Source organism: Pinus tabuliformis, chromosome 9 (genome assembly GCF_031772625.1).
Source record: "Pinus tabuliformis cultivar Carrire ecotype Pingquan chromosome 9, CPIR1, whole genome shotgun sequence".
In the NCBI taxonomy this organism is placed as follows: Eukaryota; Viridiplantae; Streptophyta; class Pinopsida; order Pinales; family Pinaceae; genus Pinus; species Pinus tabuliformis.
This window is the reverse complement of record NC_142307.1, coordinates 195,526,145-195,552,761: the sequence shown is the minus strand read 5'-3', so window position 1 is coordinate 195,552,761 and position 26,617 is coordinate 195,526,145. Positions and strand designations below refer to the sequence as shown.

The following is a 26,617-nucleotide window of genomic DNA, read 5'->3' as shown; positions in this document are numbered from 1 at the left end:
ACTAAAACTACCTTTCTTGTTTTGTCCTTCCATTCAACTGTATTTTTCACTTTTGGTCCTGTTACCATATTAACATTTCTTTAGCTCTTCAAATCTGGATACTGCCATCACATTTTTACTTGTGCCAGTAAAGAATTCCCCTTGAGAGTTGCATTAAAAGTTATTTTATGTGTTTTAGTATTTCTTGTTGATACTATCTGACTATGGTTTTAGTGTTTATTTCCCACTTTTATATGATATGACTTTTCACAATTTCTTGTGTATATTGTTTTGCAGGTGATATTCATGGCCAGTATTCTGATCTTTTAAGGCTTTTTGAGTATGGTGGTTTACCACCACAAGCCAATTACTTATTCTTAGGAGATTATGTGGATCGAGGCAAGCAAAGTCTAGAGACGATATGCCTTCTCCTAGCTTACAAAATAAAATACCCAGAGAACTTTTTCCTTTTGAGAGGCAATCATGAATGTGCCTCAATCAATCGGATATATGGGTTCTATGATGAGTGTAAACGCAGATTCAATATTAGATTATGGAAAGTTTTTACTGATTGTTTCAACTGTCTACCAGTGGCTGCTCTGATAGATGAGAAGATACTATGCATGCATGGAGGCCTTTCACCTGATCTAACCCACTTGGATCAAATCAGGAACCTACCTCGTCCAACAGATGTTCCAGATACAGGGTTGCTATGTGATCTTCTTTGGTCAGATCCTAGCAAAGATGTTCAAGGATGGGGGATGAATGACCGAGGGGTGTCCTACACTTTTGGCCCTGACAAAGTGTCCGAGTTTCTCCAAAAGCACGACCTAGATCTTATCTGTCGTGCACATCAGGTTATATATTTGATTGATTATTGCGTAGATATTGCACCAGTGATTAACATGTTTATGACAAATAACAAATACAGATTGTTGGTATGCAGGTTGTGGAAGATGGATATGAATTTTTTGCTGACAGACAGCTTGTTACAATCTTCTCAGCACCAAATTACTGTGGCGAATTTGATAATGCGGGTGCAATGATGAGTGTGGATGAAACACTAATGTGCTCTTTCCAGATTCTTAAACCAGCAGAGAAGAAACCCAAGTTTGGTTATGGCAACTCAACTGCTGCCACAGCTAAACCTGGAACACCTCCCCGTGGAATGAGGGTATCGTTGCTTTGACTTTACGCTGAGGTTGAAGTGAATTTGCATGTTAACTGTTTATTTTCTATGTTCAACAGTGTTATAGTATAAGATGAAAGTCAAATGATCGTTAAGTCTGTTTTATTGTTTGTGTCGTTTCCTAAAAGTGTGCATGTTTACTGTAATTCTTGAGAATTCATGCAAGTTTTTACCCTTTTGCATTAGATGAATGACTTTTTATCTGTCTTAAGATCAAGTCGGTGTGGGGCTGGAAGGCTACTCAGAATATGAGTTAGCTTCCTACCCTCAGTTTGTTCATGATGATTATACAAACAGTAGTTCATGATGATTACCCAAGCAGATTTTGGCTGGTTTATATCTAAACAATTTTGCAATATTATAGATGATGGCGAATTCTATGCATATGTTTATAAACTGTAATTTCTAATACACTATACTTTGCAGTCTTTTGTTCCCGTGTTATAAGTAGGAGGTCTATTATGTGGAGAAGAAGTGATCATGAAGAAAAGGGTTTCCATTCAACAATTGAGGGGATTAGTGCTAAAAAATGATTATTTACATGTATAATTGGCTCAGCAAAATGTGCAAGAAAGAAGTGTTTTAAAACAAATTTATGGCTTTGAATGTTGAAGGTCTTTTAGACATTTCTTAGTGATATTTTTCACTAGATCACACAATATTGAAAACTATAGTTGGCTTTTGAAAAAGGAGACCAATTTCTGATTTGTAGATACTATTGTCTAAGCCAACAAATGTTTTGGAATTATCGTACTAAGGCCTAGAACCTCATATGCATTAATTTACCTTCTACAGGATTGAATTCTGAGTATGATATTGAAATTGTTTGTCAAACTTTCTCGTTTTACATGCCCTTAGATTATAAGGGGATAGTTACCTTTCTTATACGTAGGAGATTGGATTATGGAAATTCCCTGCTTTGAATAAAGGTGACACATTAAGAAGACTGAGCTGTGCTTGTTTGTGTATGTGATATTTGAGAGGTATGATCGAGAATAAAGTAATTACTGCTTCATATATTTGAATATTATGTTCCCTTTTATTAATATTTTTTGTCTTGATGTGCATGAAACCACTCTGTTGTGGATTTAAAATCATATTCTAGAATCTAAAGTATCGTATGTATTTTAGTTTGTCTTACTTGATCTGCTAGCCTTGGTCATTGGGTCCTTGTATCTGATATGCTTGGATCTGCCCAGTATTCATTTCTTAAACGAATCCCTAGTGAAAGGAAACATATGTCATGCCTTAGAATATCTCATATCCCTTAAATTCAGAATGGATCCTGCAAGTCTGAAATGGTTGCTGTGCAGGTTTGACCACAGATCCTGTGATAAAGATTTTATAAAAAAATCTGACTTCCTGTTGAAACCATAAATGAAAAGGCCCTAAATCCCATTGTTTCTCTTTAAGAAGACCTTTTTTCTATTCCTAAACACACAAGATAATTTTACGTATCTGTGGTTGCTAGGAAGTTGGATATAAGTTAGAAGTTTGGAGCTAGGAATTAAACTTGGAATTGATATTGAGGGGCAATCACTTCAAAGTTCATGAAATATACAGGTAGGTCACTTGTTCTTGATTCATAGCTTCTCTTTTTCTCTTGTTCTCTAATTGAAAATATTCATATTCATAGACACAGATTCTCTGTTCTACTTCTCTCGTTGTTATTGTTCTCTGTTCCCAGAATTAAACTCGATGATTGCATTCTCTAGATGGCAACAAAGTGTTTTTTGTTCCCTCTGGAATTAAACTATGAATAGACACTTATTTTTACTTGGAGATAGTGCAGATTGATGGTTGTGGTATGCTCTTTGGCACTATGGTATGTCATTGGCAGTTGGATTATGATAATGTGTTTATGGATCAGAAAAGTGGCATGGTGTGATCTTGGTTCATGATGGAGGGATCGCTTTATTACGATTTTGGTGCTAAATTGCCCTCATTGACGCACATAATTGGATAGATTGGTTTAAGAAAGGGTAACCTTCTTAAAACCATGATGATGGTATATGTGCTAAGCAATCTAAAAGTTTAGGGCAATGTTAAAGGGGTCACTCCCTTTAAACATAACGAAGGCATATATATGATCAAGGCAAAGTTAAATATCACTTTATGATGTGCCCTTTTTATTGAAATTCAACTTTGATCTGTCATAAAATATATGTTCTGTGGTGTGGCAAACATGTTATTGTTTTAATATATTTTGATGGACCATCCAGTGTTGCAGGAACCGCCCCCCCCCCCAAGGATCCAAAGGCAGATCCGCGTCCTGTATGGATTCGCCATCGATCCTTCGGTGGAATTGCGGATCGGAAAATCAGATCCGCGGTTCCTCCTTTTTTTTGGTGGTTCCTACAAAATTGGATTCGTGGGGGCCCAATCCGCAGCTCCTACTGCCTGATCCGTGGTTCCTATTTCCTAATTTGCGGATCCGGGAAGGATCGGGTGCGGATTTGTGGAGGTTCAGGCATGTATCCATCGCGGATCGTGAGCGGATCTGAGAGAAGGTGGACGGTTCCACGGGGCTTTTTTTGTTTTTGGAAATTCCGAATTGTTCTGTGAGGAACTACACTTTCCAAATACTCCTAAGGTGCCCCTAGATGCTCCCTAGATGCTTCCTAGATGCTCCCTAATAGTAATGTTAAATTCTTAAGTAAAAGTGACATTCTCCTTTCTCTTTCATTTCCATCCTTTTACTTAAACTTTTAACATTACCATGAAATGACTCAGGATGTTCGAGAGTGGTTCCAACCTCATCAGACTTCATATGGAGAAAATAGAATTTCATATCCCATTCAAAATTCAACAGACTTAATAGTTTTCAGGATCAATGGGATTGTGGCGTTTCATTGGATTATATCATGTAAGAGGGCATGTGATTGGCATTTAATCAAGAGCAACAAGCCCTATATGTACCCCAGTGTTGGTGTTATTGATTGTTGAACTCCTTTGTCACGGCCTTAGCAATCATGTACCCTTCACTCAAGTCAAAATCATTGATCAGGCATGTTAAGCTTTCTCTACCATATTATAAGGCTTGGATTACGCTGTTTGATCAAAATTAGGCAATGTTGACTAAAATGCCTATAGAATTGAAGTAGAGGCAAAGGTTAGACAAGAGGAGGAATCTGGATTGTAGATGGTTGATGCTGGAATAATTAATCATTGATCTACAATGGATGCCATAACTATCTTGATTTATGTAAAAATAGGCATGTTTTCGTGTCTTCTACAACTAATTTGGTATTTTGGATTTTTTTTAATATAAATGCAAAATAATATTATATATATATATAGTAGACGCTTCGCTTCCTAGACTTTTGGGAAATGGCGCTTCCACGTCCCCGCTTCCAAAAAATGTCCCTGTTTCGTCCCCACTTCGTGCAACATTGGGACCATCATCATACCTTTCTCAACTTGAATGTGGAATTGTTGGTATCACATGGAGGAGCCACCACTTAGTTTTCATGCGTGATGGTCTTTTGGAGTTGTCAATCATGAGATGTCATAAAATATGTGATGTATGGAGCTGCTTCCAAAATGGATATTTTTTCGGAGCCACTGATCATGGGGATGCTGTACTTAGGATGCATACAATTTTTGCCAATAACTGTCAATTTTTTATAGCCTGGTCAAAAGTTGCCCACTGCGGTTTCATATTTTCCAGCATATGAAAATAGAGACAAGGGGTCAACTTCTAATTCTTGGATATTTTATTGATAGCACATCAAGTATATGGAGCTGCCTAAGCCATTTCCAACTGCTGTATTTTTTGAGGCCGTCGGCTGTATGTTGCACATGGGATTGATCCACCTTTTCCTCTTGCACAAATGGATCCAACCCCCTGGGTTTTATTTTATGGATTGTTACATACTTCACTATTTTTGTGAGTATAGACTTGGAAGGTGGTTCATTTGTTGGCACTATATCTAGTCATAGTTGCAACGAACTCCACTATTCTATCATTTTGACTTCATTGTTGGAGTTACTTAGATAAAAATAATGTTATTTGTATTTTCCTAGGATCTTTTATTGGAGGAAGTTGAGATCTCAACAAATTTCTTGCTACTTTTAATAATCAGGTTGCAAAGTCTTTTTCTATTGTACTCCTTGGATTTAGGAAAGTAAAAGATATCTTATTGTATGAGGAGATAGATCTCAAATCTATATAAGTATTTGCTCTCTCCATTTGCTACTTGGAATAAGTCACTGATGGAAGAACTTGTGAACAAACTATCTCCAAGCCACTGTATTTTTTAAGGCCATGGGCCATATGGTGCACATGGGATTGATCCACCTTTTCCTCTCGCACAAATCAATGGATCCAAGAAGCCCTTGGGTTTTAATATGTTGATCATTACATACTTTGCTATTTTTGGGAGGCTAGACTTGGAAGGTACCTCATTCCTTTTACACTGCAACAACTCCACTATTATATCATTGTTGGAGTTAGTTAGATGAAAATAATGTTATTTGTATTTTCCTAGCATATTTTATTGGAGGAAGTTGAGATCTCAACAATTTTTTCTGCAACTTTTAGTGAACAGGTTGTTGAGAGTCTTTTTGTATTGTCTTGGAGGGAAAAGTGGACCTAGGAAAATAAATGATAATTTATTGTATGCGGAGATAGAGCTCAAATGTATATAAGGATTTACTCTCCACGTTTGCTACTTGGATTGGATCTGGTGGCATTACTTTAGGTAGAGGCAGTGGTATCTGTGGGGGGGGGGGGTCTACATAGCCATTTGCAAAAGCAAGTGATGTTGTTCAAACAAAGAACAATGGACGAGGCTTGCGTGTAGCCATAGCACTTGGAAAGTATAGGCCAAAAGCATGGGCAATCAAGTGGTTCAAAGTAGAAGGAATGTCAGGAAGCCTCAAAGGAGGTGATGAAGAAGTGGAATGGGGGAAAGGATAAGAAGATAACAACTACAACACCCAATGCCAGGATTCTAGCAACCATTGCAAGCGCTGCGACATCGATTGTTACATATAGGTGAAATGTTGGAAATTACATCTAGAGCTCAACCCAAAGAATCATAAAAGGACGCAAAGAAGAAAAATGTGATAACCACTAATTCGATCTATTACGTGGAAAGAAACATTGACATGGACGAGAAGATTGTGTGCACATTAGTGCAAAAGGAGTTGAATCTGAGTAGCCTTGATCAATAAGAACAAAAGCAAACTATTCCATATAAAAATACATGCCAAGAAGACAAAGATTGATGCTTTGTTTGGCTCAGGTTCGTAGACAAATATCATAGTAGTAGATATGGTCAACAAACTTGGATGGATTGGAGGTTAGAGATCATCCTAGTCCACATCCATTGGGATGGGTCAACAAGGAGGTAGAGATAAGGGTCACGAAACATTGTAAAATAGTATTTGCTATATGTCTTGATTATGTTAATGGAATAGAATTGGGTGTAGTGCCCCTTGATGTATGTGGAGTTGTGTTTGAAAGACTCTTCATGTATGTGAGGAATGAAATATTCACTAGAGAGCCAACGAATACCGTCTCACAAGGATGGAAAATCTTTCGTCATCAACGCGCGCAAGGGCAAGTCGAAGATTTCAATGGTAAGTGCTAATCAAGCTAAGAAATACAACGATTCTAGTAATACGTATGTTCTACTTTTCTTAAGAGAAAATCAGTCTGTAGAAGAGTCAATGAGAGTAAAGGAATCCCTAGAGGGGTGTGTACTAATGAATAGAGATAACAACTAGACGAGTTGCTATAGGTATAGAGGGGAGTGTTCTAGGAGCCTAAGGGGCTACCACCCAAGACGGTGTTGGAAACACTGATCAGGGGGTGAATTTGTATTTCACTTAATTTATGAGTACATAATTTTTGGCCACAACTGAGGAAGCCCCAACTCCCCAATACTCTGGAAAAACGTTCAATTTTTCAGGAAGCTCCAACTTTTGAAAGGATGCTGGTACACTCTTATTTACCAGCTTCAATTGGAAGGATGCTCCAATGCCTTGATTGTATCAACTACAACTGATAGGGTGCTCCAATACCCTGTAAGCTCCATCTTGTCCTAACACCACCTTGCCACCCTAAAGTGTTTTCAAGCTACAATTTTTAGGGGACTTCAATCTCTTGCCTTGCACCACACAACCACTCTGAAAATAAAAAATGAAAGAGAGAATTGTGGGCTCTTGTACAAGGGATAACGGCCCACTTACAAAATAATGCAACCTTTATTGCTTCAGATATGCAATGAAAACATACTTCTTCAAACTTATTCCAAATGACGTGTCAATGGAGCTGATGTACCTTGAACTTTTGATGTCTTCAGGTTTATGCCTTTAACACGAGACTTGCTGTCTCAATCTAATGCTTCTACTAAAGATGAGTCTTTGTTGATCTGGAACCCTTGTTGAACTTGTATGGCCACTGTTGTACTTGAGTATATTTTCCATAATCAATAATTAAACTAGTTTGCATTGATTTCTTATCTCTGGCTTGAGAATTTCAAACAAATAACAATCACTGATATCTAGGTTTTACACTGTAATTAAGGTCAAAGAAATCTACAACAGAACCTAGAACCTTTAGGATGCCTTCACCCAACTTCAAGTATACTGGCGAGATATCATAAGACAAGTTCAACCTAAAATGCTTCAACACAGAACTAATATGCCAAGGATCAAGTTAATACTAGTAAGGGTTAAACCCTTGAGATTTTGTTACAAACTTTTGCTACAACTTGAAATATTTTAGTGATTGCACAAACTTGAATGTGGCTAAGACGTTACATCAATAGATAAACTTAAGAGAGGTACCAAGCACCTGAGATCTTATGCACAAGAGAGACAAGTGCATTGTCGACCCTTTACTCCAATAATGTGTAACTTCTATCCATAGTCTGTATGGAAAATATATTTGAGCATGGCCACGATCCAGGTAAGTATGATCCAAAGCAAGATTCTAAACCTTCGTTTGCATTACACTTGAGAATTTTCTTGGATTTGAGCTTGAAACTACTAGTTAGGGCACATGTTTGTGCTTTGAAGTGGCTTCAGAAGGAAAGGTCGTCAAGGCTCAAAATTCTTCATGTTTTAGACCTTGTCGGACAGGGCTGCAGACATATATATATATATTGCCAAAGAAACTTTAAGAAATCTGCACCCACAAATTTGCTTTTGAATCAATCTTCAAAGGGGCTGAAAGGCAATAGGAGTGCCTAACGAATTTCTTGACAAATTAATAACCCAAATCAAAGCAATTAGGACCAAAACTAGTGTTTAATAGCTACAGATCCGCATTTACCCTTGAAAGAATACTTTTGATAAGCAAGCAAAGTCTCCACAAGTTTGAAGGGTTCATGTCACAGCAAGAGGCTGAAGGTTTCATGGATACTAGGGCTACATGACTTCAAGCATCCTGGCCGAATGCCCACAACAAGAGAAATAACTAACAAGACCATTAGAGCAAGGTAAACCCACAAAAGAAAATCCCACGTTGCCTTTGAGTTTGAAACATGCCTCAAATGCCATGGATCAATTGCTTAACGCTTTCAATGTGATCTCAGAAAGGGATTGTAATAGACTTGTGCTTATACAAAATCCACTTGCAAAACAAGTGTAGAAACCCCAATGAAAACCATACCCAAGAACCAAAAAAAGAAAAAACTTAACCTCTGCTCAGGATTTGTTGGACTACACAAGGTCAAATTTTAGAGATGAACGTCAGAAGATATGCATGCTACCTCTCTTGCACCTTGGAGAGAAGATCAATGCCTTTATATAGATTTTAAGAGATATCCTCGAGGATAGCCAACATGAATTATTTTGGAGGGAAGCCAAAATAATATTTAATTTAAAAATTTATTTTGGCCTCCCTCCAAAATAATTCACGTTGGCTATAATATTTAATTTAAAATTTTATTTTGGCTTCCCTCCAAAATAATATTTAATTTAAAATGATCAAAATGACATGCATGATGAGGATATATGTGTGTGTACATGTATGTAATTGCACCAAACACTCGGGAGGAAGGATGGCGCGCTGCAGCTCTCACTTCTCTTACCCCAGTCGTAACACTGATTACGGTTAGCTGCAGTCACCGTAACCTCCGAGGCTACCTCCGCAACCCGCTGTCCTCGCTTGCACCTACTCCCAATTGTCAACGGTAACGACCTACCGTTCCTAGGCTCAATATGGAAGGAATGGAGCTGGATGCCATGGATTATTCGCCGAACCCTTACCCGAAGCAGGCTATTTTCTGTAACCCTAACCCTAAATCGACACCCGTTTCCTCTGCGCCTTCCAGCTTGAACTTGACGCTGGTTGTCTCCCTCCCCAGGCTTATGGCATCCACCCTTCACATTGGGACCCTCTCCATTGACTCACCGGACCTGGACTATTTGCTGCTATCTCCTGGAACCCTAAACCTACTGGCCGCCTGCTCATCCCCTCTTTTCGACCCCTCGCCCCCTTCATATCACTGTTTCTCCAGAAACCCCCCCATCTCGTCCGGGTAACGATACTGATGCGGCAGCAGAGACACAAAAGACCCAAGGTACTCTCGGTTGTTGCGAGGCGACGCAAGTCTCAGCTCCTTCTGGTTGTTTCGACACCCTGATAATTCGAGCAAGGTCGGTGGAGCCACATCCAGAAGCAAAAAGCCCCTCGGATCCGTTGCAGGATCACCCTACTGCGCTGAGAACAGGGAAGAGGAAAACAAGGTGCGTCAAGGCATCTGGCAAGGACTACACCATAAAATTCGGGGAAGGACTCACCATGGGTGAAGTGGCCGACAAAGCAGGGAAAGTCTTGGTGGGTAGGGTTCGTGGAAGAACCTACACGGCGGAGCGTTTGGGGCTGTGGGTTAAAGAGATCTGGGGACAGATATTCATATAGCTCCCGGATGTACAGATACTCCCTCGTGGATGGTTTGCGCTTCATTTTGCCCTTGAAGAATACACAAACATGGCACTCGCACGATATTGGCATATCGAAATGGCTCCAATGCTGCTCAAAAGATGGAGCCCTCTCTTCGATCTGGAAAGAGAACAGATAGGAGCTGGACCTTTATGGGTACGACTACCAGGTTTACCCCTCCAGTACTGGTCAGAAGAAGTGTTCGTGCGAATTGGGAATACCCTCGGCACCTTCCTGGATTACGACAAATCCATAATTCAGTCCAAAAATCGAACCCTAGCTCGCATTCTGGTGCATTTGGATACTCGGGAGGGCTTGGAGGAAAAAATTACTCTGCAATGGCGTAACTTCACTAGGGTTCAAATCCTCGATTACGAGGGGGTGCCATTTAGATGCCGACGCTGCCACAAGGTCGGGCATCTGTATAAGGAATGCCCACTGGTCCAAAAACCCCCGGAAGCAGCTATGGAAAAGGAGGAAGGCAATGGAAGGGCTACCCCAGACATCCCCAGGAAGGCACCATCAGCAACACCCACTCCATCTCGGAAGGCGACCCCATCTCAGCCAGTCTAACAATCTACAAGATACTCCTTGCGACCCCCATCTCCACCTCTGACTTGAGCCAGGGCAGCAGCTGAAGCGGCTCGTACTTCAGGTATTTCTCTCCCCTCTCCCTACTCTATCTTCTACTTATGCATTTTCTACACATCATCAACATAATGCATCTGTACAGGATCGATCCACCTCTCCCTCATCTATTCCCTGCCCCCTTCTCTCCCACCACCTGGTTTATTCCACTACCTCCCCTTCCCTAAATCTGGAGGCATCCTCCTCCCCATCCCTTTCTCCCCTGGCTCCCCCTCACCCTTATAACCTGCGATCCCACCCTCCCACTGTGGGTTCACATTCAATTCACTCTGGTCTTGGTTTGTCCCTCCCCTCGATGACTATTAAACCCCTTCGTGGGCACAAATCTTATCTCTCACATGCTATACTTCGGGCTGGTGCTGAGGTGGTTTCGGGAAGGCAATCTTCATTAGATCGGGTTCTTAGAGCGAAGAATACCCATGACATGGTTCCCCCATGAAGTGCCTATCATTTAATTGCACTGGTATGGCTAGCTCAGCCAAAAAGCTAGCCCTTCGCCGACTATTTGAATCTGACCCTGTAGACACTATTCTCCTTCAAGAAACCCTCAGTGAAGCTCAACACATCATCCGTATTCTGAGGAATTTAACCCGGGATGGGAATTCCTTGCACTAGATGCTGTTGGGCGTTCTGGTGGATTGGCTATGGGATACAATCCCCAGACCATAAATCTAACTTCGGCCTGGGGAGGAAAGGGTTTCATTGGTATCAACATTTTTTCTGTCGAGCTGGGAATGGATCTCCGTGTCATGAATGTTTATGGGCCTTGTCAGGGGCGGGAGGCTTTCTGGAATCAGCTCCTAAACCTCTCTATTACCTCATCTGACAATCTCATCATGGGCGGGGATCTAAATTTTTCTATTGGATTTAGTGAGCCCTAGGGTTCATCCGCACAGATTGACCCACTCTCTGATACCATGGAAAACCTGCTTGATCAAGCTCACCTCTTAGATATTCCCATGAACAGACCCCTGCCAACATGGAGGAACAAAAGAGTTGGTGAGGCGGCACTAGCTAGAAGACTGGACCGTTTCATCCTCAAAACCCCGATGATACAGAGATTATCTCATTATAGGCAATGGGTCGGAACCGGAGGTATCTCTGACCACTCGCCCATCTACCTAGAAATATTTGGCGCTCCTATTAAGCCCAATGCCCCGTTCAAATTCAATTCATCTTGGCTTTAGGACCCCTCCTAATCGAATTGGTTTCAGACTTCTGGCTGCAAAACCCTCCCTCTCAAGGACTCACTCGGGTTGAGGGATTCTGTCACAACTTTCTGCACCTCAGGAAACTCACTATCAAGTGGGCAAAGGAGAAAACCCAAAGGGATGACCACACGCTCACCTCCGTTGAATTATCCTTGGCTCATCTTATGGATGACCAAAACAGGGGTTTCTTAAACATAGAAGCCAAGTCAAAATTGATTGAATTAGAAAATCAAAGGGCTAGAATTCTGAAGGAAAGAGAGGAAACCTGGAGACTCAAGAGTAGAGCGCTCTGGCTCAAAGCAAGGGATGAGAACACAAGTTACTTTCAGAATTTTTCCAAGGGGAGAAAAGCCTCCAACACCATTTGGCAAATGCCCATGCAGGATGGAGGTATTGCAAAAACTTTCAATCAATTATCTCAGTTGGGTATCTCACATTTCAAACATCTTTATAAGGAGCCCCCAGCCTCAAACCTTGCTGATATCATTCAAGTAGCAGGGCACTTCCCAAGCTTTGTAGATCTGGATGCGGCAGCTGAGCTAACTACACCCGTTACCAGAGATGAACTTGAGGGGACATTAAAATGGTTCAAAAAAGATAAAAGCCCTGGCCCAGATGGATGGTCCATTGAATTCTACTTAGCCTTTTTTGACCTCATTGGGAATGACCTCCTCAATGTAGTTGAAGAGTGCAGGATCTCTGAAAAGATGTATGAGGCTATCAATGCTACCTTCATTGCTCTTATACCAAAATTTGACTCCCCTACATCCTTCAATGACTTCCGACCAATCTCCCTTTGCAACACCCTATACAAAATCATCGCAAAGATCATAGCAAATCGGCTCCGCCCTATACTCTCCCATCACATTTCTCCAGAGCAATTCACCTTTCTTCAAAATAGACAGATCCATGAGGCCATAGGCACTGCCCAGGAAGCCATTCACTCTATCAAAACAAGAAATCTGAAAAGCATTATCCTCAAGATTGACCTCGCTAAGGCTTTTGATCGTGTCAGTTGGCTCTTCATTAAGATGATCCTAATCCATCTAGGATTCCCACTTGCTTTCACAGAATGGATTATATGTTGCATAAACTCGGCATCCTTCAGTGTACTCATAAATGGTTCTGCATCCCACTTCTTCCATGTCGAACGTGGACTTCAGCAAGGATGCCCTCTTTCTCCCCTTCTGTTCCTTATAGTGATGGAGGGTCTCAGCAGGCTCATTGGCACTGCAAAAAGGGAAGGTAGACTCAAAGGACTGAAAATGAATGAACTTTGCCATCTTACACATCTCCTTTTCGTTGATGATGTTATGATCTTCTTGGATGGCAACATAAGGGATTCTACCTCTTTCCATGACATACTTATACTCTTTGAAAAAGCCACTGGTATGGTTGCAAATCAGTCCAAATCTACTATTACTCTGTCTCACACCTCCCCTCAGGAGGATAGATCAGCTCTCCATTTCTTCCATTATCAATTGCATAATCTCTCGGATGGCCTGAAATACTTGGGTTTCAGGATCAAACCCCACAGCTACCAGATTGCTGACTGGATCTGGTTAGTGATTAAAATTGAGAAGAGACTGAAAATTTGGAATCACAGATTCCTATCAAGAGCAGGGCGCCTTGTCCTTATAAAATCTGTACTGGAAGCCACACCTGTATATTGGATGTCTCTTGCCTGGATTCCTCGGGGAATACTTGGCCGCATCCAATAGATATGCTGCAGATATCTATGGAATGGACAAAAGGAAGGAAAAACTTTTGCTTGGGTGAGCTAGAAGAAAATTGCTATGCCAAAAAAATGGGGAGGGTGGGGGTTAAAAGACCTGTCTGTTTTCGCACAAGCTCTTGCAGCCAAGATGAGCTAGTCCCTCCTTACTTCACAGAATCTATGGACGACTGTGTCATACCACAAATACATTTGGCCGCAACAAATATTGGACTAGGTTTGTCTACCAGACTAGCCTTGTTTGGGCATCTCTATAGTATGGAAATCAATCCTACAAACTATGCCTTTCATCAGATCGGGTTTGGCATGGCGCATAAACAATGGTAACTCTATACGCATTGGTATTGACCCATGGATAGGGTGGGGGGAAATAGGTATCAGTTGCCACTTGAATTGATTCAATATCTTCATCATAGAGATACCACAGTGATTGCACATATCGCTGATCGTGAGCGCAATACTGTCTTCAGACGAGGTGAGCCCCTGAAATAGGCATTCCTATTCAATGGCAACAATCTTGGGAAACTTATCTAACGACATTGTCTAAAGCTCATGTGAGTATAAATAACGATCCAGATGAGCTAGTATGGATACTAGCTGAGCATGGGAAATATACCCCAAAGCTGGGCTACACCCACCTCCTCTCGGATCGTAAACTTGCACATACAAAAGAATGGTGGCAACAGATCTGGAAAATAAAAACTCCTCCGCGGGCGCGCCTTTTCATGTGGAGTGTCTTAAGCAACAAAACCCCCACAGGCGAAGCCCTTTTGCACAGATCCATACATGGCCCGATCTAGTGCGTTTTATGCAAGCAAGACTCTGAAACCAACGAGCACCTGTTTTTGCTCTGTCCGACAGTCGCCCAATTTTGGCAAACTACAACACAACATCTCTCTATACATAACACATGGCAAGGTCCCACTATTCTCCAAGCATGGAACAATTGGATCACAACACACCAGGGCTCAAAGAAACAATGCCTTCCTCTCATCCTCTGTTGGACTATATGGCTCACTCGGAATCATATAATTTTCAAGGACGCAACTGTCTGATGGCCTCTTATCATTGCCAAGGCTGTGGCAGCCTATCATGACATCCCTGAAGAGGCAAATTCCCACATTCGCAGAACCTCAGCCCCCAGTCGGATTGACAAAACTAGGCCATGGGCTTTCTTCGATGGAGCAACCCAACCTCATGGATGCGGAGGGGGTTTCATACTATACATCTCTGATTAGCACTTCTATAAGGTCCAATTAGGACTAGGGGAGGGAACAAACAATTTTGCTGAGCTTATCACCCTCAGACATCTGCTCCACTTTGCACTAGCTCATGATTGCTCTACCATTCAGATCTATGGGGATTCAAAAATTATTATCAACTGGTTCAACAATAAAAATCATTGTCATGCTATTTCACTTCAAAATATTTTGGATGAAGTCAACAATTTCAAAGCAGTGTTTAACACAGCCTCTTGTCATCATATATACAGGGAATATAATGAAGATGCTGACAGGCTTTCCAAGGAGGGCTCGCTACTACCTCGAGGCTTGTGGATGATCTCTGAATAGATGGGAGCATAATTCTATCAATACCACCATAGGCCATATATAGATCAGGATTACCATAGGGTGGAAAGGCCCTAAATATATACTTTTTTCGTTGCTTTATCTTAGTTTTATCCAAAAACTATGTATATATTTTTTGATGATATATAGACAAACAGACTGAATATGTACAGGGTTCTCTAAACAATCCTACAGGAAATGGCTTGGCCATCTATATTTTTTGACACAGTTGGTTTTGAAATGGCCATGGGCCAACAACACTTGCATATGCCTTGGGCATCTACTACATGTAATTTTTCCACATAATGAAAGATTATGATTTTTCCATTGGAAAAAAATATTTAATTTAAAGTTTGAATTTTGGCTTCGAGCCAAAACCTTTGGACCAAATTTGATTTAATAATAGTCCATGAAAATCCTTTAATAATACAATGTTTAATGACGCGCTGCCACATCATCTTTTGTTGGGGATTTTGACCACAAGATTGACATTAACTTAAATTTGACATATCTCTCAAATTGTGAGGAGTCCCTTGACGTGCCAAATACTGTTGGAATTGACATGACACAAACTATCCAATGAAGATGACCTAGACCCCAAGAACCTTAATTTGCCTTGTCATTTGTGTCATCAAAGGTGGGGTTTATTTTGGCGTTGCTTGCGTTGACATTAATGACGACCACATTTCAATAGAGGGAAGGGGAACATGAAATCCCATGTTGCCTTAGAGTTTGAAACATGCCTCAAATGCCATGGATCAATTGCTTAACACTTTCAATGTGATCCCAGAAAGCGATTGTAATAGACTTCTGCTTATACAAAATCCACTTGCAAAACAAGTGTAGAAGACCCAATGACAACCATACTCAAGAACCAAAAAAAGAAAAAAACTTCACCTCTGCTCAGGATTTGTTGGACTACACAAGGTCAAATTTCAGAGATGAATGTTAGAAGATATGCATGCTACCTCTCTTGCACCTTGGAGAGAAGATCAGTGCCTTTATATAGATTTTAAGAGATATCCTCGAGGATAACCAACATGAATTATTTTGGAGGGAAGCCAAAATAATATTTAATTTAAAATTTGTATTTTGGCTTCGAGCCAAAACCTTTGGACCAAATTTGATTTAATATAATAGTCCATGAAAATCCTTTAATAATAACAATTCAATGAAAATCCTTCTATGCCCATGAGTTAAATAACTGTTTAATGACGCGCTGCCAAATCATCTTTTATTGGGGATTTTGACCACAAGATGGACATTAACTTAAATTTGACATATCTCTAAAACTGTGAGGAGTCCCTTGACGTGCCAAATATTGTTGGAATCGACATGACGTAGACTATCCAATGAAGATGACCTAGACCCCAAGAACCTTAATTTGCCTTGTCATTTGTGTCATCAAAGGTAGGGCTTCTTTTGGTGCTGCTTGGGTTGACATTAATGACGACCACATTTCAACAGAGGGAAGGGGAACATGAAATCCAACTATTGTCGAACTCTACATTGCCAAATATCGGGATGTATAGATATTTCATTCTGGAAGCAAGCAAGGTGAGGACGCAGTTGTAGTAGTTGTTGGAGCATGGTGTTATTCAACCAAGTGCCTCAACTTATGGGTCACCTATCATAATTGTGCTAAAGAAGGATGGGACTTGGTGAATTACATTGATTGCATAGTGTTAAACAAGATTATGCTCAAGAACAGGTCCCCCTATTTGGGATTAATGATCTATTAGATCATTTGCAACAAGCAAAAGATTTCAATAAAATGTATTTAAAATCAAGGTATCACTAGGTTCTTCTCAAAGAAGAAGATGCTTAGAAGATCACCTTCAAAATTAGAAAAGGTTTATAGAAGTGGCTAGTCATGCTATTTTGTCTATGCAATGCACCAACTACATTCATGTGATTAATGAATGATTTACTCCGCCCTTATCTAGATTCATTTGTTATTGTCTATTTGGATGATATACTAGTTTAAAATGCTAGCTGGGAGAATCACGTCTCTGTTGGAAAAAGTAACTATGTTCGGTCTTCAATAATGTACTTGTCAAAAGAATAAAGAAAAGAATTATTATTATTATCATTGTGACTTATTAAAGCATGGGTTTCATGCTTGGGTCACCATGTTTTAGGTCAAAGTCCCCATTGAGGACTTCTAGGATTTATTTTGAGTATGTAGAATTATTGTACAATTAAAGAGACCCTTCTTTAAATGGATGAACACTTGAGAAGCATGCTTGAACAAATGGATATATATAGTTTATTGAGGAGTTTTGAAGCATCTAATGACGGATGCTTGGGAGGACATCTGGTTGGCCTGTGTGTTGATGTCTAAATCCCGTAGAGAGAGGGTGGTGTCGGTCTTGTAGCTCTGACCTTGGTTACACTCCTAGATCCCTGGGTTGATGTTTAGTTAGTAAGCTTGATGGTACCTAGATTGGCTGAAAGCTTTAGTCCATCTTAGTCCCACTTAGATAGATAACCCTGGTCAGGTATCTAGTCCGTGACACTGAGTGTGCTTGAACTCTTCGTAGTTCATATTGGAGATCTTCCATGTACCTCTATATAGTTGTAATTATGAATACCTCCCTAGTTAAGAGGGAGTGTTGAAGAATGTAACTAGGTTTGGTCCTTCATAAATGTATTTAAGTCTCCATATAATGTATTTGTCAAAAAAAAGAAAAGGAAATTTTATTATTATTAAAATTGACTTATTAAAGCATGGGTCAATTATTTTTAGGTCAAAGCCTCCATCGTAGGTTTCTAGGGTTTGTGTCAAGTGTCCTTGTCTGTGTCATAATGTAAAGAACCCTTGGGAATTATTGGTCAAGAAAGAAATTTATTTTATATTAAAATAAGTCTTCTAAGCCTCCTCCACCAAGTCGGCCTAAAACTGGGCAGCAAAATCACTATATAAATGCAAAGACTCAACCTCATTTGTCACTCACTCACAACAAGTTCTATCTACAACTTTTGGGGCCAAAAAAAGGTGTGAAATTCAAGGAAGAAGAGAAGAAGGATAGCAAAGAAGGTCTCTCTCAAGCATAAAAGGTCAAAATGTTCTCTCCCTTTCCCACACGTGTGAAACAGTGCAGTTGCTGGAAGGGGGCCAAAATTCTGTTGCCGGGGGTCGAAATTCTACAACTGGGAAGTCAAATTTCTGGATTGTTGCTGGGATGGAGCTGTTGGATAAGAAGAGACTACTATATCATCTTAGAAGGTTGACTTGGTGGAAGAGGAAAGTCTGTTGGTGTAGGGTCTCTCAATCTGAATTACTGAAGGGAGAGTTCTTGATTGGGTTTTCCCCTATATAGGGATTTTAGTCTGGCTTATGCTTTCTTTTGATAATTGCTTGATGAAACAAAGATAAAAGAAGAACATAAGAAAGTTAATAAGAACATAAGAATATCGCAAGTAATTATCAACATAAGAAAATCTTTCTACCTTTCTGATTTTCTAACAGTATTTACCTTATAACAATAAGCATTAAAGATGAGTTAGCCATTGTAATGTTTATTTCATGAGTAATAAATGTTATGTACAAAAGTAATAATGTCGTGAAGTGAAAAAAAATAAATATTTATAATAAGTGATGTTTATGTTAATGTATTCCGGGAATTGGTTGTTTGGTTCCTAAAATGAATAATGGAACTTGCTACGTATATAGACAACACCACTAGTAATTTAGTGGCACATTGATATATCGTCTAATAATGGAACTTTCTACGTATATAGACAACACCACTAGTAATTTAGTAGCACATTGATATATCATCTTATCTTTCATCTTGTCTCTCATGCTTGTCTCTTGCATATATTTAACATGGTATTAAAGTCATGGTGATTGTGGCCTAAGAAAATTTCCAAGATTCATGCCAAGAAAAGGTTTGTTACAAACATGGAGAAAGAGAGAAGTTCAAATTAAAGGCAAATTAATTCATGGAGTATAGTGACTGTAAATTATAAAAATGAATAAGTCATTAAAATTTAATTATAAATCCCAAATTAAGAGTCTTAGACTTCACCTTGTCGCTCGACTCTTACCTCACCTGCAACCTTCGCTCAAGTTCTCTTAGCTCCGTTTACCTTTGCCGTCGTGAATGGAGTTCTTTGTTCAACGTTTACCTTCGCCCACCGTCTTAGACTTCACTCGCCTCTTACATGCAACCCTCGCAACCTGTGTTTACCCGCAACCTTCGTAACCTGTGTTTACCTTTGCTGTCATGTCTCTGTAATAGTGTTTACCTTCGCTACAACTGTGTAGTGTAGTGTGTAGTATGTTGTAGGTTTAGTTTAGTGTGTATGAGATAGGTTTAGTTTAGTCGATAGGTTTAGGTTTCAGAGTTTGTTTTTTAATTTTAAAGTTTAGAAGTTAGGTTTTCAATTTTTTTTTTTTTTTTTGTTTTTTGTTTTAATTTTTGTTATTATTTTTTTTAAGTTTAATGTGCATGATATTGGGGGATGTCCTGGAGTCCCCTGAAAAGTTCCCGATTTTTGGAGGGAAGACCGGGGGACAGTCTGGAAGTTGTCCAAGTCCTCGATGGAGTCCCTGCCTAATTAGGGAAGTTTCTGACGAGTTCCAAAGTACACAGATCGTTGGGACGAAGGAAACACCATGAATTTTGGTGGGGACGGGTCCCTGTGCAACATAGTCTAAAACATAGCAAAATGTCAAAAATAACGCAAAAGTGTGGGAAGAAATACCCTCCACCGTGATGTCATCCTCTGCATAATGATCAACAATTCATTAAGTGATGAAACAATCCAAGAGTTGTTCTTAATCCAAGAAATCCTCAAAATGCATGTGTGCACCTCCAAAAGACACCCTTGAACCATGACATCATCCGTAAAGAAGCCTATGTCACCCTTCTAAGGCATGTAGGAGTGATTTGGCACTGTTTAGGGTAAGCGTTGGGACATATTAAGAATAGCTCTCCCAAGTCATCTCAGTGACATCCATACTCATTTGGGCTTCGAAACAAGGCATCATCCATCAAACAAGGTCAAGGCTAGCCTGGGGGCGTCTTGGGTCCACTCGACACATCATCAAGTAGTCCAAAGCCCAAGATCTTAAGCTCAATGTCTTAGCATTTGGAGGTAGATCAAGAGGATTATAATCATGTAGAAGCTGACTAAGGCCCAACACTCATCTTTAGAGGGCAACATTGGGGTGACAAGGTCATGTTTGCTCTCAGAACGAGGAAAAGTAACCTCTGGAATGTGCTAGAAAGGAGTTAAGCCATCCCTCAAAGGATCTCGACTGCATGTTTGATACCACTTGAACAAACCTTTGAAGATCAAGTGAGATCAACATCATTAGGGACATAAAACATTAAAGCATCATAATGGACCATACCTTATGCTAGTGGCACATAAATACTTCACACAGAGCTTACCTTCAAATGTCAAACTAGCTCAAGATCTATAAACAAGTTACTTCACTTATGTTGGGGGTGATTAGGTCGACAACCCTATTGGGTGTTTTGAGCCCCCAAGGGGAGTGAAATGTCTTGGGTATACCCATTAATCCATAGATTCCTGTGATAAGTTGGACATGGAGTGGGAAAGACTTAAAGGAAGATGCCACAACCATGAGGCTAGCTAATGGAGGTCCAACATCTTGAGTATAATGATGCAAGGGGGAGGGGGAGGCCAATCACGGAGGCATGAATTTTCCCTTTCCTCGACCTTTTTTTTGCACCCATTTGGTGTGTCTTTTACTTTAATGATTTATCTTTCCTTGGTGCATAACTCAAGAGACCAAGATCGCTTTGTGCTTTTCCAACACCCCTCAAGGATGCAGTAGTTTCTCGCTCGTCGGGGTTGGGGCATTCAAGAGTTCCTTTAGATCAAGCATTAAATGCTTGGGGAACTGGGTGATGGCTAATGAGGGGGGTTTAGCTCATGTGAGGCGTTTTCCCAATTGCTAAATAAATCCCAACCATCTTTTGCATTTTATATTTTCTTTTAGTGTGGCTTTATATACTTTTATCGTCCTTTCAACTGCATTAACCTTCGGGGCCAAGTTTGAGGGTCTTGACTCAAGGATGTGGATATAAGGTGCCAATTCCAATGACAAGTGACAATCAACCCAAAGAATGGAGCTGCATAATCATGAAAGATGGAAGGTGGTAAGTATGGATTACCCTGGACATGCTATATCAATCAGTGCGTCTCCATTGGTGCCCTTCCTAAACCATAAGGCCTCAAAGGAGGTCTCACTGAACTAGAGTCAAAGGCTGACCTACGAGGTGAAGTGTGGGAACAAGGATACAATCAAGAACAATTAACCATTCAATTTTCCTTGTGATTCATATTAATATGGCCATAACATTAGATGAAAGCATATGGTTGCTAAAATTGTAAGAGTGCTTGTTGTTAGATGACCCACCTTCCTTCAAGAAAAATGTTATATGGGGGAGAACATTGACCAGAGCAATGGGTGGAGAACTTTCACATTATGCCATCTATAGACCATCATAGGTCAGTTGGTTGGTTGACTATCAAATGAGGATAATTTTTTTTCCTGTGGGTTACCCAACTATGGTGGGTAACAAGGACCACGATTAAAAGGAAAAGGAAACATCCGTATTAGTTGGAATTGCCTCTCATCAATAAAATATATAACATTTTTTATGACTCGATTGGTGCGGCAGTTGGATAAAAGAGTTTCATAGCAAATAGCAAATAGGATTTGGATTTGTGTTATAGTTTTGGGTTGTTGATGATGAATGGTGGGATAGGGTGGAGTACCTCTTGGCATTTACTAAGCTAAATGTGGATTTGCTATGCATGTTTGACACAGATATGCCTAATTTCAGAGAGGTGTATGAGACATAGTTTTAAAACTAGGCTGGTCCTTATAGGATTCGGCTTAGTTGACCAAGCCATGCCCTTGCCCGAGCCAGCGCGGTAGAAAAAACGATCAGCCGACCGGTCTGTTACCAAACTGATCGAGCCTGTCACCAACTCGGCTGGTTCGGTAACGGACTGGTCGGCTTGACCGAGCTTGTATTAAACCAGCTGACCTAGGCTGCGGAGAAAAAGGGTAGCAAAGTGGACTTCAAAGTGAGTTTTTTCTTGGTTTTTTTTGTTAGTGCCTATACCCCTCCCCCAAGCCAATAAAAGTGACCCAACCCCCTCACATTTCCTCACAATTATCTCATTGCATTTGTGTGAGCATTTGTGAGGTGTTTGTGAAGAGTTGGAGTTGGTTTTCTCACTACTGCTAGTGCTACTACTACAATTGCAGTTGGAGATCTTGATGGAGAGGAGGAGCCATGGGTTTCCTTGTTTGACTCCAATTCAGAGTTTGAGCCAGATGATGTTGGATTCTCTAGCAGTAGTGACTAGTGATGTTTTGTTGTAGAGACCATTTAGAGCCTCCTTGGTTATGTGCTTTTGTTCTGATCTCTATATATTACATGTATTGGACAATGCACTGGGTGCCATTTGATATAATAGATAAGTACATGAGCATACTTTGAGCATATATTGTCTTCTCTCTATATTCTAATGCTTTGAGTTTGGAAACATGAATGAAAAATCTTTAAAAATATGTTTTTTCATAACAAAATAAATATTTAATGTATTTTTTACAAAGAGCGCGTTGAAGAAAATGTAATTGGGTTCGGTTTCATTATGACTTGTAAATATTATGTAAAGAAAAGAAACAATTACTATTTCTTACATCATGGGTTTCATGAGCAAGATATGTTTACCATAGGTCAAAGACATTTTCTTGATGTCTTAACATAAGTATTGTCAAAGTCATGTTGTCAAAAGATCTATGCTCCAAACAAGTGTCACTATCCCTTGCAAGTCAGCTTCATAAAGACAGTGATCTCCTTGATATGTTGGCCCAACTTATGGTTTACATGTCGGCCTAATGTATGACGCTGACCCATATATATAACACATGAAGTGGCATTACAAAGGCAAAACTTCAGATCAATCTCTGAAGAAGCAACGAAGAAGAAATACAGTGACATACCTTCCTCTCGGTGAAACTCAGATAATAGTCTTCCTCTCGGTGAAGTTCGGACATCTCTGTGTATTAAACGAAGAAGCTAAGACACCATACAATAAACAAAGGAAGTAACATACATCTTGGTGAAGTCTGTCTCATGTGTGTGTGTATATATATATATATATATCTCAAGGCTCTCGATAAATTCTGTCTCACATATATATATCTCAAGACTCTCGATAAATTCTGTCACGCATACATACGTCAAGGCTCTCGATGAAGGATTGTTTCATATATCTCAGAAGTCTCGGATAGACTCTGTCCCATCATAGCGAAGAAGTAAAGGACTGTCACAAGACAATACCATAAAGATGAAGCAACAGACTTGTGGAAAAGCGAAGAACTAAGGTAACTGAAGAAGAGAAAAACTACTATAGCCGAGGACTATAACAAGACAACGAAAGGAGACCGAAATCTAAAGAATGCTATAAGACTGTCACAACAGTATATTGATACTGTCATCGTTGAACTGTAAAAGTCGAGAAAGAAGAGAACACTAGAGACCGAGGACTGTGCCTAGTCAACGAAGGAAAAAGGAGACCGAGGTCTGAAGTAACACTGTGATATAGCAGTGTGAAGGAAGAGTTCTGTAGCAACGTAGTGTGAAAATAAAAGTCTGTAACTTGAAGGCGAAGACTGCAGGGGATAGTGACAAGTATCTTGGAGGTAGTCTTGAGTCAAACACTTTTGTCAAGGGTCTTGGTATTCATCAATTGGAATCTCTATAAGAAGAATTTTGAGTGGGTTTTCCTCTCCAGGAGGGAGAGGTTTTGGCGCTGGCAAAAAGCCAACATCTTGTGTTCTTGTCTCTTTGTTTTTGGTAGCAGTTTGATGAAGTAATCTCACACACTAATAAACACGAAGAAGATCAAGCTATAAGATAAATTGTAAAAGCATTTCACAAATTGTTATCAAGCCTAGAAGAATCCTACAAATACTGATTGCCTTAGATTCTTCAACAGAGCGAGTCATTGAAATCAACTAGGCTGAGTCGATACCGAGTCAGAGTCAACCCTTGGCTGGTTCCGAATCTGATGTTGAATTTCCACGACCTTGGGTCTAGGTTAGAGTCTTAAAACCATTGACGTTACCAAACCAAGATTCTCAACCAGAACTACTTTGCACAATGGAAAATATAAATCAATAATCACATATGCACAAGTATACACAATTTTTAATAGTTATTGTACAATAATGTACAACCCAATCTTCGTTATGTTAAACCAATTTGAATAGTACAACTGCAATAGTCTTATGGTATACAAGATACAATGACAAACATGCTGTGCAGACTCAATGTTGTATCCTGCCGGTCCTTCGCTCACGTACTGCTCACTAACTGCCCCTTAGTCCTTCAAAGGACAATACATCGAGACTCTAGGAGGGCTGCCACCTAACACTATTGCATGTCACTTCTATAGCATGTAAACGAGCTTATCCAATTTGCTCTTTGGGTTGGCCAATTCTCGAGCTCCAATCTGCCAGGCTAGCAGTCACCTTTGTCCATCAAGGTACTGCACTTCGGCACCAAACTTCACTCAATCTTCAACTCCTCTTTGTCAGTTCAAGAGAGCTCGTGTAGGGCTACTTTGGGCTATTAAAACGCTGCCCTCCACCAGACCAATGATGCCCAATCCTCCACTGCAAGATCCGCTCGTAATTGGGGTTTTTTATGGAGTTGTCTATAATGTGACTTTTTGGAGATTCCGGTGACGGAATCCGGCGGAAGAAATTGAGGCTGAATCTTGATTTGTTGCAGTTAAAATGGTTTTTTAACTGCATATTTGGATTCAGCACCCTGGAAAACCCCTGGGACGCTTTCATTGTGCAGAAACTAGCTATCAAACTTGCGATTCCAATAAATTCCTGCCGGATTTCGACCGGAAAAACCTGCCAGAAAGACTTTCAAAAAGTCGCGTTATAGACAACTGCGTTTTTTATCGCTCAAGACAATCCCAATACACAGCTCCCACAAGCTGCTCCAATTCTGATCCAAATCCGATCAACTCCTTGACCCAACGCACCTCCAAACGCCTCTGTTCTGAACTTGCTGCAATACTGCAATTCTGGGATTGGTTAGGGCACTAACCACAGTCCCTAACAACCCATCAAACTAGCCCATAATTGCTCCTCTTTGTTGTGGTTGTCCTCCAAGTATATGCTGCCCTTCATGCTGCTCTTTTAAGGTAGTTTTAGCCCAAAACAAGGGACTGTCTTCCTAAAGTATTGTGGCACCCTACAACACCCTAACTAGGGTTGCGACATCCTCTTGGGAGGACTGTCCACCCTACAAAAAGTCTCCAAACAGCCTCGCTGGCCCTGCCTTGGCGGTGACCTACAAGAACGGGGCTGTGGCTCTTCCACCAAAAATTCTGCCCTTGAAACAGACCCCTGAAACAATTCGTATACCCTCGCTGTTCCTTCCTTCTATTGCTGTGGCTAGGGCACAAAATAGTCCTCCTCCAACGAGTCCTCCTCAATGAGTTGCTCTCCTTGAGTTTGTGTTGCACAAGATGGATGAGGAATAGTCCTCCACTTCACCTCTATATATACACATAAAGAGGGCTCCATGAATTGATGAAAAGACATGTCTCTTGGACAAATTCATTTCAAGGCTACATGACTTGATTGTCGATTAATTAATTGTTAACTTCAAAAATTCATATCTTCATTTCTAGAGCTTCGATTTGAGTGATCTTTGGAGCACTGGAATCGGCACGCCAAGCTCTATCACCTCAAATTCTCTCATGCTCAAATTCATCATGGTGTTGGCCCAAATCTTGATGGGTGCAAAACCCTTACCTTGGGTTCCAAGACCACAAGTGACCCTTGTGGTGCTTTACCCTCCAAACCTTGTATCCTAGGGCTTGGAGTACCTCTCAAGCTACACAAATCAAAACTCCCTCTTAGCGAGGGAGGTACTTCCAAGACCAGGAAGTATCTCGTCATCATTGTCATTGCTCGCAACACTTGCCCAGATCCTGACGCTCACAATTGCAACAATCCTTGTACGGTGAACTACGCCCTTCTTGGAATTGTCACTTTCTCTTCGGCACCAAACTTCAACCAATCTTCAGCTCCTCTTCATCACCTCAAGATAGCTAGTCGAGGGCTACTTTGGGCTATCAACACGCTGCCCTCCATAAGACCAATGATGCCCAATCCTCCGCTGCAAGATCTGCTCCTAATTGGGGTATTTTATCGCTCAAGACAATCCCAATACACAGCTCCTACAGGCTGCTCCAATTCTGATCCAAATCCGGTCAACTCCTTGACCCAACGCACCTCCAAATGCTGCTGTTCTGAACTTGCTGCAATGCTGCCATTCTGGGACAGGTCAGGGCACTAAC

At 40.5% G+C, this 26,617-nt stretch overlaps 1 protein-coding gene across 4 annotated transcripts in view; it reads left to right on the top strand.

Annotated features, from left to right (window-relative positions):
• LOC149147811 (serine/threonine-protein phosphatase PP1) overlaps window positions 1–26,617 on the top strand; it is a 68,589-nt gene that overhangs the window by 37,757 nt on the left and 4,215 nt on the right. The window contains exons 2-4 of one of the 4 annotated variants that reach the window (XR_016263706.1): window positions 277–836; window positions 926–1,153; window positions 2,640–2,731. Coding sequence is in view for 3 of the 4 variants with exons in the window: in XM_089445802.1 (XP_089301928.1) it covers window positions 277–836; window positions 926–1,168 (803 nt within the window). In the remaining variant the exon portion in view is untranslated. Of the gene's footprint in view, window positions 1–276; window positions 837–925; window positions 1,181–1,594; window positions 1,761–2,639; window positions 2,732–26,617 lie in introns of those variants that run through there. The other 3 variants (XM_089445802.1, XM_089445801.1, XM_089445800.1) reach the window with 3 other exon arrangements.